This window comes from Sarcophilus harrisii, chromosome 4 (genome assembly GCF_902635505.1).
Source record: "Sarcophilus harrisii chromosome 4, mSarHar1.11, whole genome shotgun sequence".
Taxonomy (NCBI): Eukaryota; Metazoa; Chordata; class Mammalia; order Dasyuromorphia; family Dasyuridae; genus Sarcophilus; species Sarcophilus harrisii.
In genome coordinates, this window is record NC_045429.1 from 217,767,554 (window position 1) to 217,785,370 (window position 17,817).

The window sequence follows — 17,817 nt, forward strand, 5'->3', positions numbered from 1 at the left end:
GATTATTAGGTAGGGCACAAATAAAGATCCAACCAAGGGGACTGAGCAGTCACAAAACTCTTGAAAACATCATCAAGAAAAGTTAGAGAGATGAGGGTATGGAAAGGGTGATCAACATAATCAAAGTCTACAGAGAGGTTAATCAAGATGAGGATTGAGAAAAGATCATTAGATTTGGCAAATAAAAAATCTTTTGTGGGCAACTAAGTGGTGTTGTGAATAGAGCACTACTAGCTGTAGTCAGGAGGACTTTTGAGTTTAAATTTAGCCTCAAACACTTACTAATTGTGAGATCCTGGACAAGAAACTTAATCCAAAATAAATAAATAAATAAAGATCTTTGGCTTCTTTGGAGAGGTTAGCTTTGATTAATGGACTGAATAGACTTAAAGCCATGTTTCAAAGAATTAAGAAGAGAATGAAAGCAGTAGTAGATGCACCCAATATAATTAGTTTTCTAGAGTTTAGTCTAGAAAGGGAAGAGGAATATAGGATAATTGCTAGCCAAGATGGTCAGATTAATTGAAAGGGTTGGGTTTTTTTTAAGGAGGTAACAAATTACACACATAAAACTAGATTTTCAAAGTTTTTTCATAGCAATTCTGTGTGTTTAATAGTTTAAATATAGTTACTCCTATTTTACAAATGATAAAACTGGTAGGTGGGTTGTGACTTCTCAGGTCACATAACTAATAACAGAGTCAGAATTCAAACCTAAGGTCTCTCCTGACTATAACTTTGCTTCTCAGAAAAGATGTTTGCCATTTCATTTTCATTCTCCTGGAGGTGTGTTCTATAGCAAGAATCCAGTGTTAACATCTATCATTGTTTTTGGTTTTTCTCTTTAGGACTTTACCATGACCTTGTACCTGAGGCACTATTGGAAGGATGAAAGGCTATCTTTCCCTAGTACAAACAACCTCAGTATGACATTCGATGGTCGATTGGTAAAAAAGATCTGGGTTCCTGATATGTTCTTTGTACATTCCAAGAGGTCCTTCATCCATGACACTACCACCGACAATGTTATGCTTCGGGTGCAGCCTGATGGGAAGGTTCTATACAGCCTCAGGTAAAAAGCCAGTTCCTGTCTTTGCTTCTTAGGCCCAGTTCAAGCTGGGGGGAATCTGAATTTAGAATGCCATCTGGCCCATTTTCATCTTTCTCTGGGCAAACGTCTTTAACTATATGCATTTTTAAGTAATCTAAGGAGAAAAGGAAATTGCATGTTGTGGCAGTAAAAAGCAAAAGTTTTTAAATAGCAGCCCTACCTTATAATTTTGATTACTAATGAACCACACTAATAATTTCATTTCTTGAATATAATTAAGGAAGCAGAGAAATTTGGATGACATTCTAATCTAATACTTTGACATATACCACATTTTATTTTTTTTATATTTATTACTTCAGTCAAGAAAAGTTCATCCCTTACTCCATTTGAGCAATTATTCCCCCCACTTTCTGCAGGAAGGCAATATAGTATAGTGGAAAGAAAACAAGAATTAAAACAATGAGGACAGACTTTTAAAAATATAGATAATAGCTTTTTATTTTCAAAATATATGCAAAGATAGTTTTCAACATTCATCCTTGCAAAACCTTGTGTTCCAAATTTTTCTCCATCCCTTTCTCTCATCCCCTTCCCTAGACAGCAAGGAATTCAATATGGATTAAACATGTATAATTCTTCTATACATATTTCCACATTTATCATGTTGTACAAGAAAAATCAGATCAAAAAGAAAAAAATGAGAAAGAAAACTAAAATCAAGCACACAAAACAAAAATGATGAAAATACTATGTTGTGATTCATAATAAGTCCTTATAATCCTCTTTCTGGATGCAGATAGTTCTCTCCATCCCAAGTCTATTGGAATAATTGGTCTGAATCACCTCATTGTTGGAAAGAGTCAAGGCCATCAGAATTGGTCATCACATAATCTTGTCATTGCTGTGTACAATGTTCTCTTGGTTCTAATCACTTCACTTAGCATCTGTTTATGTAAATCTCTCCAGGCCTTTCTGAAATCATCCTGCTGATCAATTCTCATAGAACAATAATATTCCATCATATTCATATACCATAACTTATTCAGCCACTCCCTAAGTGATAGGCATCCACTCAGTTTCCAGCTCCTTGCCACTACAAAAAGGGCTGCTATAAACATTTTTACACACAGAGGTCCTTTTCCCTTTTTTATAATCTCTTTGGGATATAGACCCAGTAGAGAGACACTGCTGGATCAAAGGATATACAGTTTGATAGCACTTTGGGTATAGCTCCAAATTGCCCGCCAGAATACTTGGATCAGTTCATAATTCCACCAACAACATATTGGTGTCCCAGTTTTTCCACATCCCCTCTAACATTTATCACTATCTTTTCCTGTCATCTTAGCCAGTTTGAAAGGTATGTAGTGGTACCTCAGTTGTCTTAATTTTTATTTCTCTGATCAATAGTGACTTAGAACATTTTTTCATATGACTAAAAATGGTTTCAATTTCTTCATTTCCTGTTCATATCTTTTGACTATTTATTAATCGGAGAATGGCTTGTATTCTTATAAATTCTCTACATGTTTTAAAAACTAGGTCTTTATCAGAACCTTTGGATGCAAAAATTTTCTCCTCAATTTTCTGCTTCCCTTCTAATCCTGTTTGCATTGGTTTGTATAAAAAGTTTTTAATTTAATATAATCAAAATTATCCATTTTGCCTTTCATAATGTTCTCTAGTTATTCTTCAGCCATAAATTTCTTCCATCTCCACATATCTGAAAGGTAGACTATCCCTTGTTCTCCTAATTTATTTATCAGTATCAGAGGATAGATTCTTTCAATAGAAAGAGGGTTAAATTTGGAATGAGATAACCTTGATTCACTTGTCAACTCTGCTGAAAAGTACGTATGTGACCTTGGACAAGTAATACAATGTTTTTGGGCCTCAGTTTCTTCATCTGTAAAAATGAAGCCTGGATTCAATGGGAAAAGGGAGTGCCATTTATGATGTGCCAAACTCTTGTGCTAAACACATTTTACAATTATCTTGTTTGATTCTCATAGCAACCCTGCAAAGTAGGTGCTTTAAGATCTTTTTGAGCTCTTATCCTATGTTCTTTATTGCACTGGTTCTATAATCTGTGAGATCGAGATTCAAGAAATAGCACTATCATCTACTAGCCTTGTAATCTGGGCTGAATTATTTAATCAATTATCAAGGATGTCAACCAAAAAGCATTTTCTATGTGCCAAGCCCTCTTTCTCTTAAGGGGAAAGAAAAAACAAAAATGGAACCATCCTTGGAGCCAAGTGATAGAGTATTTTAAATGCCAAATGGAGATATTTGTGTTTGATCCTAGCAGTAATGGGGAGCCACTGAATTTTATTGAACAAGCATGTGTCACAAGATCAGATTATGTTTTAGGAATGTCCCATGCTATTGTTCATCCTTCATTTTCAAAGAAGACCAATGACCTCATAAGGTAATGTCTTGACTCACTCGTGAATTGAATTTAGGTGAGGCAGAGTTATACAAAGTAGTCAGCCTCACTCTCTCTCTTCCAGTCATTGAAATCCAGTGGCTGTTGTGGCCAGCATAACACAAATGGGCTAGTGGTGGTTGAAAATAAGGAGACGGGGTTCTGATAATTCAACAGAGTCATTTAATGAGAGAAATCATGTTGTTCATATATCTTAAAATGATGTTACTATGAAAAACATTGTTCTGTAACCAACCTTGGTTTCTGTATCTGTGATCTAACTCTCTGAAACATGTCAGGTTCTAGGGACTCAACCTTACTTAAAGTTCACAATGCACCAGTAATTGTGCCAGGATCTTATGTTTTCTCATGATTTCAAGCTTTAATGCGCTCTTAATTAATCTTAAGAGCAGAAGAACATCCCAGTTACTGAAGTTTCTAGCTTCCTGGGACAAAAGTCAGGATGATTAGCCTGGGATGCAGTGATTGACCTTGGCATCTTTGATGTCTGACCAAGCTCTATGCACTCTGGCTTCAGTACCTGCTTCAGTGCCTTCATGGCAATTGGGGCATATTGTTCCTATCCATCCATGGAGAATGGGTTGGAGAGCAAAAAGACTTGTCAGAGGGATCAGTTAGGAGGTTATTGAAATAATCCAAATGAGAGGTGATGAGGGTTTGAATTAGAGTGGTTATATTATGGTTGGACAGTGGAGATGTTAAAGAAGTAGAATCAATAAGATTGAGCAATTTATTTGATCTGTGAGGTGAGGAAAACAACTCTTAGGTTGTACACCTGGACAACTGGAAGAATATTGGTGTCTTTGATAGAAATAGGGAAGTTTGGAGGAAAGATAAGTTGAATTTCTCTGAGTTGAAGTTTTTTTAATTTGGAAAATAGAAATACAAATTCCATGACCTACCTATTGTTCTCTGACACTTAGAAATAGTTGTTTCCATGGCAATTAGTGTAGGTAGTGATGACAAACACCATGGATCTTCAGCAGCACATTCAGAAGATAAGAGATCCAGCTTTACAAAAGGGTAAGGAAGAAGAATATCCCAAAATAGCAAATTAAGGAAATTCTTAAATCTAGACACTCATTGCTACGACAGTGTTAAATCCTATAATTCAATTCCTGGCAGGTCTTTTCCCCCTTCCTTCCCTAGGTCGTGGGGTTGTTTGAAGATATGAGATAATATCTATATTGTATATAATGCAGTAACTGGCATATAGCAGGCACTACATAAATGCTAACTATTATTAAACTGGAACTCTCCCATTTCTGATCTATAGAGCACTGGACTTAAGAGTCAGAAATACCTGGATTCAAATCCTGCCCCTAACTTTTATTAACTGTGTGATCCTGTGCAAGTCACTTAACCTCTCTCTGCCTCAGATTCTGGATCTATATAAAGGGGTTGGACTTAGTGGCCTAAATCCTTCTCAACATATCCTTGGTGGGTTTTTGAGTTTTTGAGTTTTTGAGACCAGGTTTCCCCATTTAAATCCCCACAAGCTTGATCCCAATATTTACCAGAATAGACTGGTTTGCCCCCTTTTAGGCAACGTTTGGTCTCATAAGCAAGCAATCCACTTGCTTCATCCTTCTTCATCGAAAGGCCTACAAGAATGCACTGCCATGCCCAGTGATTTTATCTTATATTGCCCTCTCACTTTGGCTAAGGACTGAGGCTTCTTTCTTTTTTTGTATAGTCATTTCAATCATGCCTGATTTTTTATGACCCCATTTGAGATTTTTGGCAATGATACTAGAGTGGTTTGCCATTTCCTTCTCCACTTCATTTTACAAATTAGGAAACTGAGGCAAATAGGGTTAAGTGACTTGCCCAGGATCTCATAGCTATTAAGTATCTAAGGTCAAATTTGAACTCGGATCTTCCTGACATACCTGGCTGCCTCTTTTAGAGGGGATTCTTGCATTCTCCACCCAAGTGAGTAAGGAACTCCTGGCGATGGAATTTCTTTGGTGTCCAGGTGGAAGAATCTTTTAAAATATGCTTCATTTTCAGCCTATGCTATGGAACACTCATTCTTAGCCCACAGAATTTTTAGCTTACTCTCTTCCCACTTTGGGTCCTCTCTTAAAGTACTTCTAAGAACAGTGAGGCTACTTCTGGATAAAGGTAATGTTTGAGTGAGATGCCATAGACTGAACATTGCTGCTCTTTGTTGTATGTAAAGGGGTGTGTACCTACTAATAGAAGACTTGCTTTACATAGAGAAACAACTTAGTGCAATATATAAAGCACTGAATTTGAAAGCAAAAAAAAACTTGAGTTTTGACTATGGCAAGTCATTTAATTTTTCTAGTTCTCAATTTTAGCAACTATAAAATGGATGCAGTGGATAGAGTGCTGGGCCTGGAGGCAGGAAGATTAGTTCAAATCTGGTCTCAGGTGCCTACTAGCTGTGTGACTCTGGACAAGTCATTTAACTGTGTTTGTCTCAATTCCTTCATTTGTAAAATGAGCTGGAGAAAAAAATGGCAAACAACCCCAGTATCTTTGCTAAGAAAGCCCTAAATAGGGTCATAAAGAGTCAGACATGATTGGGAAAACAACAAAAAAAGGGGAATAGGAGCTACTTCATAGAATATTGTGAGAATCAAATTAAGTCATTTATGTAAACGCATTTTGCAATCCTTAAAGCACCATATAAAAGGTGAATATCATAAGGGGAGAGAGGGAAAGGAATAAGCATTTATATACTGTATGAAACACTTTACAATATTATCTTATTTGATGCTCAAAATTTTGGAAATAGGTACTGCTATTATCCTCATTTTACAGTTGAAAAAACTAAGAGAAGGAGGAGGTTAGGCCACTTCCTTAGGATCACACAGCTAGTTATGTGTCTGAGGCCAAATTGGAATACATCTTCCTAACTGCAGGCTCAGCATTTTATCCACTGTGCTTTATCAACATCATTATAATAGCATCAAAGGAAGGTGACTGAGATAGCTAAATGCTCAAAATGCTGTCTGTTCAAGCTAATTGATGATGCTCCAAATGCAAATTGCTCCAGCTTAATTTTGATGGGCTAGTGTAAGTAGGAATATGTAGCTCCAGGTACTAAGTTTTATTTTGATTCCTCTACGTGGGCTTTTTCCTTTCTAGTACTTCAACCAAAGATTCCTGTCCAATCAACGTAGATAGGATTTAATCACATTAAAATCCAAAATTTGATTGGCTTGTGCCCCCATTCCCATAAGATACTCTTTCCCAACTTCATGAGATCTGAGAGGATTATTTACCTATGGATTAAAATACACTTACTAAGCAAAATCAAAATGTAAGAGATGCAGCATTAAAACTATTTTGGCTTAAGTAGCCATAATCATGAGTAAGCCACACTACTTAAGCTATTGCAAACTGAATATATAACTGTGCCTACCCAGATTTCTTGAACTCTGCCTCTCACTGTCTGTGCTGAGGCAAGTATAACATGATTTGGCTTTGACTCCTATTCTCTGAGATCACATTATTCTTACTAAAGGGCCTTCCAATATTCTGAGAAGAGTGACTGCTTCTCTTCTCTGCCAACAACTCATGCCCTGAAAATGAAATACTGATTGTATTTTCCTCAATATAAGGGGTCAAGTGACTAGCACCCCAGTTTCATTTAACTAATTAGCATTGGGCTAGCTTTGACAAAGGAATATTTACTTCAAAGATACAGTATGAAGAAATGTACAAACATTTACCCCAATACTTTAGAGTATGTAATTCCTTCTACATTACGTAGGTTTCTGGGGATAGGAGGTAGGAACCAAGTTCAGTCTATTTCAGTTCTTACATAGCATTAGTTCAACCAAGTTCAATTTGAAAGCCTTTCTTGGTTAGCATCTTAGACCCTTTTCCCCCTCAGACCTCCCTTGCTGGACTGGCTGTAGCAAAAATCCAGTCCTGAATCCTGGACTCCCATTTTGCTATAGCTTGAGACTCAGAAACTCCATTCTTTGCACTTAGAACATAAAAGATCAAAAGAAAAGTACAAAACCCTGGGACCATTTCTCTGGGTAATATGGCCTAAAAAGGGAGGGATGGGGCAATAGGTGGACATCCAGCCCTCGCTCTTACTAAATGGTAGGAGTGAAGGAGTCCTTTATTTTCACATAAGAATGTAGGAAAAAGCCTGACCTTGCTTGGTAAGGCAATTTTAAAGACACAGGCAGTACTAGCAATGTAGCAAAAGACAATTCCCAACCCTGTGATAGGCCTTTACAGAATGACCAGTTTCCCATGCATGTGCCAGTTCTTCAGTTCCCCAGAAAAAGGACCCCAATGTCCTCTACTTTCACACCTGGTACATAGCACTATCTTAAATGAAACTCCCTTTTTGCAAGCATATCCAAAGACCTTTACAACAATGCTTGGTCTCAGCTCACAAAGGGGTTGATTCTCACAATGGCCTAACATCTGTCCTGATCCAAATAGGGACATTCTTGCTTCCTGGTCAAGTGTCTGGTGAAATCTGGTGATGCAATTCATCCAGTCAGGTTCTATTTTTGAATTCTGTCTCAGGGCACCCTGCTTTATGCCATATTGTACCCTAGCCCCAAGACCATAGGAGTTTCCACCAAACTCCTAAAAATAAAAAATAAAGTAAAATAGAAATAAAGCAGAATCACAGGTCCAGATTAAGGGTCCCTGCTCCAAGATAAAATACAGACTTCTCTATTTGGCATTAAAAAATCTTTTTAATACTGAAGGAGCTCACCAGTAGGAGAAGGCAGACCAACATGGTGGAGAGATGTACTAGAGTGAGAAGGACCAGAAGCTCAGGGAAGTTCCAGGAGTAGAAGGAAGCGGAATCATGCTGGTAAAGTTCAGAGACTCAGAAGTTCAGCACAACATTCTGTCACAAACATTCCAGAATCTCACTAGTACCAAATTAGACAATCATCAGCAACAAAATACATTCTAATGCTCTTTTATATCCTACAGAATAATTGTTCGGACAAAGTCTCACCTCTAGATTCCAATTAAAGTCCATCTTTTATGAGAAACTTTCCCCAATTTTTCTTATTTCTAGTTCTTCCTCTCCATTAATTATTTCCTACTTGTCCTATATATAACTTGTTTAATGTGTGTGTATATATGTATATGTATGTGTATATATATATATATATATATATATATATATATATATATATATTTGTATGTTGTCTTCCCTGTTAGACTGTAAGCTTCTTGAGAACAGGGACTATCTTTTGTTCCTTTTTATGTCCCCAGGACTTATGTTGGCACATAGTAAGTACTTGATAAATATTGATTAATAATTATAGATAGCTGTGTCAATGCTGTCCCCTCTATGAATAACTATCTGTTTTCCAACCTTTGTGTATCAGTGTCTCCTTGTTCAGAGGTGTTTCAGTAGTGCATGTCTCTTTGTGACCCCATTTGGAGTTGTCTTGGAAACGATATTGGAGTGATTTGCCATTCCCTTCTCCAGCTGATTTTACAGATGAGGAAACTGAGGCAAACATGGTTAAGTGATTTACTCTGGATCCAACAGCTAGTAAATATCTGAGGTAGAATTTGAACTCAGATCATCTGACTCAAGACCCAGAACTATCCCCTGTACATCTTAATTGCCTGGTAGTATTGTACTTTGTATAAACACTGCCATTTTAAACTCAAACATGTAATTGCCTCTTCTGACAGAAATGCGAATGAATGAATAAAATGTTAATGTTAAAAGTTATTAAGGTACTTTCTATTTAGTTCTCCAAAGTTGATCTCTCACTTTGACTTGATAGACTTGGTTTTAGCTTTAGCATTTATAAATCAGAAAGATTAAATTGCTATATTTGGCAAAGTAGAAAAGACAGTGGTACATAAAATCCTGTATGGTTACATTGTTATTGTAATAGATAAAATATAATTCCATATAGAATCCAAGCAATTTTGACGCTAGCTCTATGCCCGGAGGGAAACACTGTATAGATCAATAAATAATCACTTCAGTTCTCATTCCAATTTGAAACCGAAGCTTTCTGACATCAGGTTTATCTGGCAGCGTTGCATGGATGAAGTCATTGGGATTTCATCTTCAAGGTTTGAATTGTGTCCCATAGGAAAGGCTTTTCCAAGAGCTGTGAAATCATCTAGTCTTTGAAGTTATGAGGCTTAATTCTCTACCGAAGTGCATCATGTGAGTTTTCCCAGGGCTCATTTCATTGCCTGGCAGATTTTTGGATTTCTATGCCCATTTCCAGAACTGTGCCCCATTTTCCTGTGTGCTTAATCCAAATACTCAGAAAATGTAAAACCCTGACAGCAAACTCTTGTCACAATCTCCAGAGAACCAGAGATTAAAATAATTATAACACTGAGGATAAATTAATAAAATGAGGAAGTGAAGACAAAGCTAAGTTAAATGCTAGGAGGAAGGGAGTGGAATCTGCTTACTTTGAGTGACAAATCAGAGAACATCTTACTCCACAAAAAGTATTTTAAATATATTTATATCTATACATATGAACACATATGCAGATATATACATATATAAACAAATTATTTAGTATTTAAGTTAAATATTTAATTGAATTAAATTTATTGTTTAAATAATTGTTTAACAGAAATTAAATCATAACATATTAGTACTATACATTATTTCAAATAAAAATACGAGATAGGTAGTAAAAATGAGTAGTAGCAGATAGACTGATCATCTGATCTGACAATCTACTCTAAAGCCCCTTAGATCTTGCTGCCTTCTCTGCTGCACCTTATCCCTCAGGACTACCAGTTCTATTCATCTGCTGTGTAGCTGAACATACTTCTTTATGCTGTTTTCTTTAATTAGAGTGTGAGCTCTTTGATAAAAGTACTTCACTTTTCTATTTGTATCTCCACTATTTATCATAGTGCTTGATAAATAGTAAGTAATTAATAAATGTTTTTATTCATTCATTCAATAAGCATTTAAGTACTTACCGTGTTCCAAATACTGTGTTCTACCATTATTCACAAACTAATCCCAAAAATTCACAATACTCACAAAATAAAGAATACAGAAAAGCCTCTAAGGGGTTAATAGCACCCCTTACAGAGGATTTATAACTAGGGATGAATATAAAGTATAAATAGGTTAAGATTTGCATGGATTAGATTTTATGCATGTCTATGAAATTACAGATCCATTGAAGTATTTGGGCAACTTGATGGTACAGTAGATAGAGGACTAGGCTTGGAATCAAAAAGACGTATCTTCATGAGTTCAAGTCCAGTCTCAGATATTTAATGGCTATATGATCCTGGGCAAGTCACTTAATCCTGTTTGTCTCAGTTCTGTATCTATAAAAGCTGGAGAAAACCCTAAATGGGATCATGAAGAGTCAGATACAACTGACTAAAGTATCTTAAAAAGTCATATTCTATTGAGCAAAACCACTCTGAAGCCTATGAGAAAGGAAAAAATAGAGGTGCTGGGACATCTACTGACAGTTATCTTAATCAATAATTTGTCATCAACATATCAGTCTTGTAAGATGGTCTAATTTACCATTCTTCATTTCCATTCAACTTCGTAGTAAGATGTTCATGGATCTACCCAGAGAGAAGACCCACAAAAAGATGAAAAATCAGCATCAAATTCACTTCCGTATGAGACCTGTGCCAAATTTAAAGTCTTACTCAGATTCAGTGACTCATCTCATCTTAGTTCCCTGCCTCAAGTTTCTTTAATTGTCCATGATACAGAAATAGTCTTCAGGACTTCATATTCCTTGAGTATTCTTTTTATTTTAACTATTTCCACTACATGTTAAAATTTTCTTGTCATGTAAATAATATGAGGCACATGGAGACAATAATGCTTTTTTTCATTTGTTGATTTTATTTTCTTATCTCTTTGTCATTTCCATCTTATTGAATACCTTCCACTTGCATAAATGCAATACTTAGAATGCATTGATACTAGAAACCATTGAAGCAAACCGATGAAATTATTAAGCAGGTTCATACTTGTGCTAAAGTAAGACTTTTTATCTATTTTAAGAGGTAAACTAACAAAAGAAAGGAATTTCCTGAATTTGATACTCTTCTAAGCTTAGTCCATAGAAATTCCCATGTGAGGGATGTACAAAGCTGGTCCCAGGAGTATTGCTCCTTTATCTTTACCTGTTTCCTTAATAATAATGCTACAATTAATTAGATTCAGAATCTATCAGTAGATATGGAAGCCTTACCTGATATGTCTCAAAGTCAATAAATGGTCCGCTTTCTATGCATTACTTTTTCTGCTGTGGCCCCTTTCCATCAAAATCCACTCTTAAGTCACTCTTTTTGCTGAGATTACCTATTGAAAGGGAAATACCAACAGCAGACATTAGAAATCTCTGAATTAGACTGAGTCTACCCATTAGCAGAAAGATCTGGAAATTCAAGCTGAAATACCATATTTACTCAAAATTTACAAAGAACTGACTCTGAAATAGTCTTTTAATTTACATTACCCAGATAATTTCCTCAATTCTTTGCAAAATAAAACTAGGAGATTGGAGACAAAAGAACAAAGCAAGAAAAGAAAATAAATGAAAAGAGAAAGATAACCAAGTAATTTTATGTTCAGAAATAATATTTTCTCATTGTGTGTACTTTGAAATAATTTAACTTCAGTTTATGTTGGATGAAGTGGTGGATCTTAGTTTCATCACAGGAAAAATGCTAATAATAACAGCTCCTACTTCCCCAGGGTTGATGTGAGAATTGAAGGAGATAATACGCATAAAGTACTTTGTAAAATTTAAAGTGCTTTAATGCAGACACGATTAGAAGGGAACTAAATAAACTAGGAATACATCTTTATAGTTAAAGGTTCTGATAAAGGCCTCATCTCCAAAATATGTAGAAAATAGACTCTAATTTATAAGAAATCAGGCCATTCTCCAATTGATAAATGGTCAAAGGATATGAACAGACAATTTTCAGATGATGAAATTGAAATTATTTCTACCCATATGAAAAGGTGTTCCAAATATTATTGATCAGAGAAATGCAAATTAAGACAACTCTGAGATGCCACTACACACCTCTTAGATTGGCTAAAATGACAGGAAAAGATAATGATGAATGTTGGAGGGGATGTGGGGAAACTGGGACACTGATGCATTGTTGGTGAAGTTATGAGTGGATCCAACCATTCTGGAGAGCAATTTGGAACCATGCTCAAAAAGTTGTCAAACTATGCATACCCTTTGGATCCAGCAGTGTTACTACTAGGCTTATATCCCAAAGAGATATTAAAGAAGGGAAAAGGACTTGTATGTACAAAAATGTTCATGGCAGCCCTGTTTGTAGTAGCTAGAGACTGGAAATTGAATGGATGCCCATCAGTTGGAGAATGGCTGAGTAAATTGTGGTATATGAATGTTATGGAATATTATTTCTGTAAGAAATGACCAGCAGGATGAATACAGAGAGGCCTGGAGAGACTTACATGAACTGATGCTGAGTGAAATGAGCAGAACCAGGAGATCACTATACACTTCAAAAACAATACGATATGAAGATCAATTCTGAAGGAAGTGCTATCTTCAACAATGAGAGGATCCAAATCAGTTCCAATTGATGAGTAATGAACAGAACCAGCTACACCCAGGAAATAAGTGTGGACCACAACATAGCATTTACACTCTTCCTGTTATTGTTTGCTTGCATTTTTGGTTTTTTTTCCCAGGTTATTTTTACTTTCTTTCTAAATCTGATCTTTCCTGTGCAACAAGATAATATGTATACATATACTGTATTTAATATATACTTTAACATGTTTAACATGTATGGGACTACCTGCCATCTAGGGGAGGGGATGGAGGGAAGGAGAGGAAAAGTTAGAACAGAAGTTTTTGCAAGGGTCAGTGTTGAAAAATTACCCATGCATATGTTTTGTTAATAAAAAGCTGTAAAAAAATTAAAGTGCTCAATAAATATTGGCTATTAATTGTCATCATTATTATTCCATATTTTTTATATTTTTGCCACCCCCAACACACTGAAAGCAAAGAGTTTCCTTCTTATAGTAAACTAAAAATTATTTTATTTTATTTTATTTTTTTGCTGAAACAATTGGGATTCAATGACTTGCCCAGGGTCACACAGCTAAGAAGTGTTAAGTGTCTGAGGTCAAATTTGAACTCAGGTCCTCCTGACTTCAGGGCTGGTGCTCTGTCTACTTGCCATTTAGCTGCCCCTAAACTAAAAAATTTTTTTTTTTTAATTTTAATCCATATGTATTTATAAAGAGAATTTTTTGGTTCTTTTCAGTTCTGGATGACTTCATGAAATTTTGGTAGTAAAAATTATATATATATATCCTCCAGTGGAAACTATTGTAACTAAAAATTATCAGCATGCTGTCCAAAAAAATGTAACACCCTGGAGACCAAATTTTAAAATTAGCATTGGTATTCATTAATTTTATTCCCAAAACACAATATATAAATTTTTGAATAGCTACAAAAGAACTTTAGAATTGGGTAATCTAAAATGAGTAGTACAATATAGATTCTCAAAGTGTCATTTAATTTCAATTCAATAATAAGTCAATCACTGAATAGTTATTAAGAACCTACTAGGCACCTCTCTGGACCTATGTTATGCACTGAGGATTCAAAGCCAAAAATTAAATAGTCCTTGCCCCTAAGGGACTTCCATAATGTTGAGGAATACAACATTTTCATAGATAAGTAAATATAAGCTAAGTTGTTAGTCAAGTAGCATTAAGTTCCTTCTATGTGCCAGACATTGTTCTAAGCACTGAGAAAGACAAAAAACAGTCCCTGCTGTCCAAGAAATTCATAGTTTAATATCTAATGTATATAAAATAAGTACAAAGTGATTTTGATCAGGGGTGGGAGAGAGGGATCTTTAACAACTGAAAGAATCAAAAAAAATGCCTCTTAAAGAAGATGGCACTAGAGCTGATTCTTGAAGGGACCATGGGTTCCAAGAGGTGGGGAAAAGAGGGCAGGTAATCTGGACAAAGGGATGGAGATGGGAAATGAACTGTCAACATACAGGAGACAGCAAATAAGGCAGTTTGGCTGGACCATTGAAGGTGTGAAAGAGTAATGTGAAGATACGTTTGTATGATTATATCTGTATAATCTATATTAAATTGCTTGTCATCTTGGAGAGAAAGAGCTGGGAAGGAGAGAGGGAAAAAAGTTTGGAACTCAACATTTTATTTTAAAATGAATGTTAAAAACTATCTTTAAATATAAATGGGAAAAAATGAATATTACTTACCAAAAGAAAAAAAAAAAGAATATCAACTTGGTAGCTGTGTGGAGGATGAATAGAAGGAAGAGATTTGAGGTAAGAAAATCAATTAGGAGATTATTGCAACTGCCAGGTAAGAGACAATGAGGACCTGAATTAGTATGGTTGTACTGTAAGTGGAGAAAAGGAGGCAGGATGCAAAAAAGTGTAAAGCCAAAGTCCTCAAAATATGAATGAATAAGAGTGAAGAAGGACTCCAAGGTTTTAAACCTGTATCATTGGAACAATGGTGGAGTTCTCAACAGAAATAGAATTCATGAGGAAAGGTGATTTTTAGAGACAAAGATAATGAGCTGTTTTATGCACGTTGAGTTTAAGATGCTGACAGGATATTCAGGTGGAGATGTCAAGCAGGAAGCTGCAGAAATGGAACTGGAACTCTGAAGAGAAATGAGGGTAGAATATGATTTGGAGAGGATAATATAAATCATAGGAACTGACATTGCCAAAAGTGAAAATATAGACAAAAGGAAAGCAGATTCATTAAGACAGTTCTTTCAAAAGTCAGATATACTTTGATCTTATGTCTTTGATTGCCATATATGGAGACCTTTGTAATGCTATACTGTTTGCATGTGATACAAATCAGTGGAAGTATATGGTTTAGCCATGACATTGGTATGGCATGGGGGAAAGACAATGGATTCTGCATATAAGGGTCTGGATTTGAATTCTGGCTCTTATGCTTGATGGCTATCTGGGTCTCAGTTTGCTCATCTATAACTAGATGACCTCTTTAGTTCCTCCTATCTCTAAATTCTAGAGCCCCCAAACATTTTGTTTTCCAACTTCATCTAAGTCCCAGAGTATTTAATTACATTGCAGAAGACTAGATGTTTGTTTTACCATTCTAGAAAATATCAAGTGCCTTTTTAAGGCATTTAAAAATTTTAAATTTCATATTCTTTGTGTATTTTACAGGCTTTGAGAGCTTCAACTGTGTCATTGTATTTCTAGGGTCACTGTGACTGCAATGTGCAATATGGATTTCAGCCGCTTTCCCTTGGACACACAAACATGTTCGCTTGAAATTGAAAGTTGTGAGTATAATTGGGTCCAGAAATTAAAAACATCTCTTAAAATCAATCCATTAAATTCAATGCAACAAACATTAAATGATTGCTAAGTACAGCACACTATGATAGATGCTTTAATTCCAATCTCCCATCTCCCTTCAACTTTTCTTAATGAGAATTATAGGCATTATTTATATATTCTTTTTTGTCACAGAGACAGCTGGTAGTGAAGTGGATGGAGTGCTGGGCCTAGAGTCAGAAAGTTCTGAGTTTAAATCAGACATCAGCCATTTACTAGCTGTGTGATTTTTATTTTTGTGTGCCTCAGTTTCCTCAACTATGAAATGAAAAAAGCAAAAAAAAGTACCTTGCATTGTTGTAAGTGTCAAAATGAAATGAGATGGATTGGTACTTTTAAAAAATTCACATCTACTCCCTTTCCCTTATACCATCATCATTTGGTGACTATAACAAATGCCCCTCAGAGGATGAGTTCTATTCTTGGAGGCAGTGACTGGTGAGAAAGAGCTCTGCCTCCTGCTTTCCATTTTGGATAGGACAGAGAGTCACAGGAAGCAGGCATGGAGGGCTTATTATTTGGAAGATAAATTTTATTATATTATCTTTCCCCTAAAAGCATCCCTTTTCCCAATTCTACTGCTACTCCCAATGTCCTTGTAATCACCTAGCTCTTAGATACTCCATGCTGACCCTTCACTGCCTCTGGAGTATCTGATAAGTTGCCAAACCTTGTTCTTCTTTGACATCTCTCACATTCATCCTGTCTCTCCGTTCACATAGCTGTCACCCTAGTTTGCCCTTTATCACTGAAATTTGTAACAATTTTCCAATTCGCTTTCCTGCCTCTAGTATTTCCCTTGTCTAATTCATCTTCCACAGAGCTCCCAAAATAATTTTCCTTAAGTGCAGATTCATCAGATCATTCCCCTACTTAAGAAACTCCAATGACTCCCTATTGATCAGAATCAATATCATTTTATTTTTATCTCACGCTCCTTGATTTCTGGGGTTGTTTTTTTTTTGTTTTGTTTTGGTTTGGTTTGGTTTTTTTTGGTGCTCTTTGCAAGATCTATAATTATTAGTAGAGTGGAATCTGGATATAATCTTTACATAAGGAAACAATATTTAGAAGTACGCATTCAAATTTTTTTTTACTGATAAGAATTTTATCAAAAAGATTAGGGGATCTGTTTTTTTTTTGTTTGTTTGTTTCCAAAATGAGTTTTTGTCTTGTTTGGCTGAGGCAATATCAATACTTGACCTTGCTGAGGTCAAATAACTTGCCCAGGGTCACACAGCTAGGATGTGTTAAATGTCTGAGTTCAGATTTGAACTCAGGTCCTCCTGACTTCAGGGCTGGTGCTCCATCCACTGCACCACCTACCTGTCTCTAAAATGAGTTTTTTTAATATTGAAAGACCAGTCTCTGATGGCTTTTGTGACAAAACTCCTCCTTCTCCAAAATGATGGTAAAATTTAAGGTTATACTCAAATAGGGATGACCCAGATTTTTGTGTTTAAAAAATACATCTGGTAATTTAATTATTTTTAAAGCACTGCTAATGAAAGTCCATAGGAATTTTAGATTGCTCTTCATTGGGAAACAGGTAAGCACAGTGGATAAAAGGTTGGACTTGGAGTCAGGAAGATTTCAAATCCAGCTTTATCACCTAGATATGTGATTTTTATTAAACCATATGATATCTTCTTCAATTTCCTTAATTATAAAATGTAAAATAGGGGCAGCTAAATGGCGAAGGGGCTAGAACACCAGACCTGGAGTTGAAATCCAACCTTGAGTTCAAATCTGATCTCAGATACTAGCTGTAGGACCCTGGACAAGCCACTTAACCCTGTTTGCTTTCCTCATCTATAAAATGATCTAGAAAAGGAAATGACAAAGTCTCCAGTATTTTTGCCAAGAAAACCCAGGTAGTATCATGAAGAGTCAGACAAAATTGAAAAATGACCAAACACCACCACCAAAA

The 17,817-nt window shown here is 35.8% G+C and overlaps 1 protein-coding gene across 1 annotated transcript in view; it reads left to right on the top strand.

Moving 5' to 3' along the window:
* GABRR1 (gamma-aminobutyric acid type A receptor subunit rho1) overlaps window positions 1–17,817 on the top strand; it is a 41,344-nt gene that overhangs the window by 11,417 nt on the left and 12,110 nt on the right. Inside the window, exons 3-4 of the mRNA XM_031968804.1 lie at window positions 849–1,072; window positions 15,750–15,832. Of these exons, the coding sequence (XP_031824664.1) occupies window positions 849–1,072; window positions 15,750–15,832 (307 nt within the window). The remainder of the gene's footprint in view (window positions 1–848; window positions 1,073–15,749; window positions 15,833–17,817) is intronic.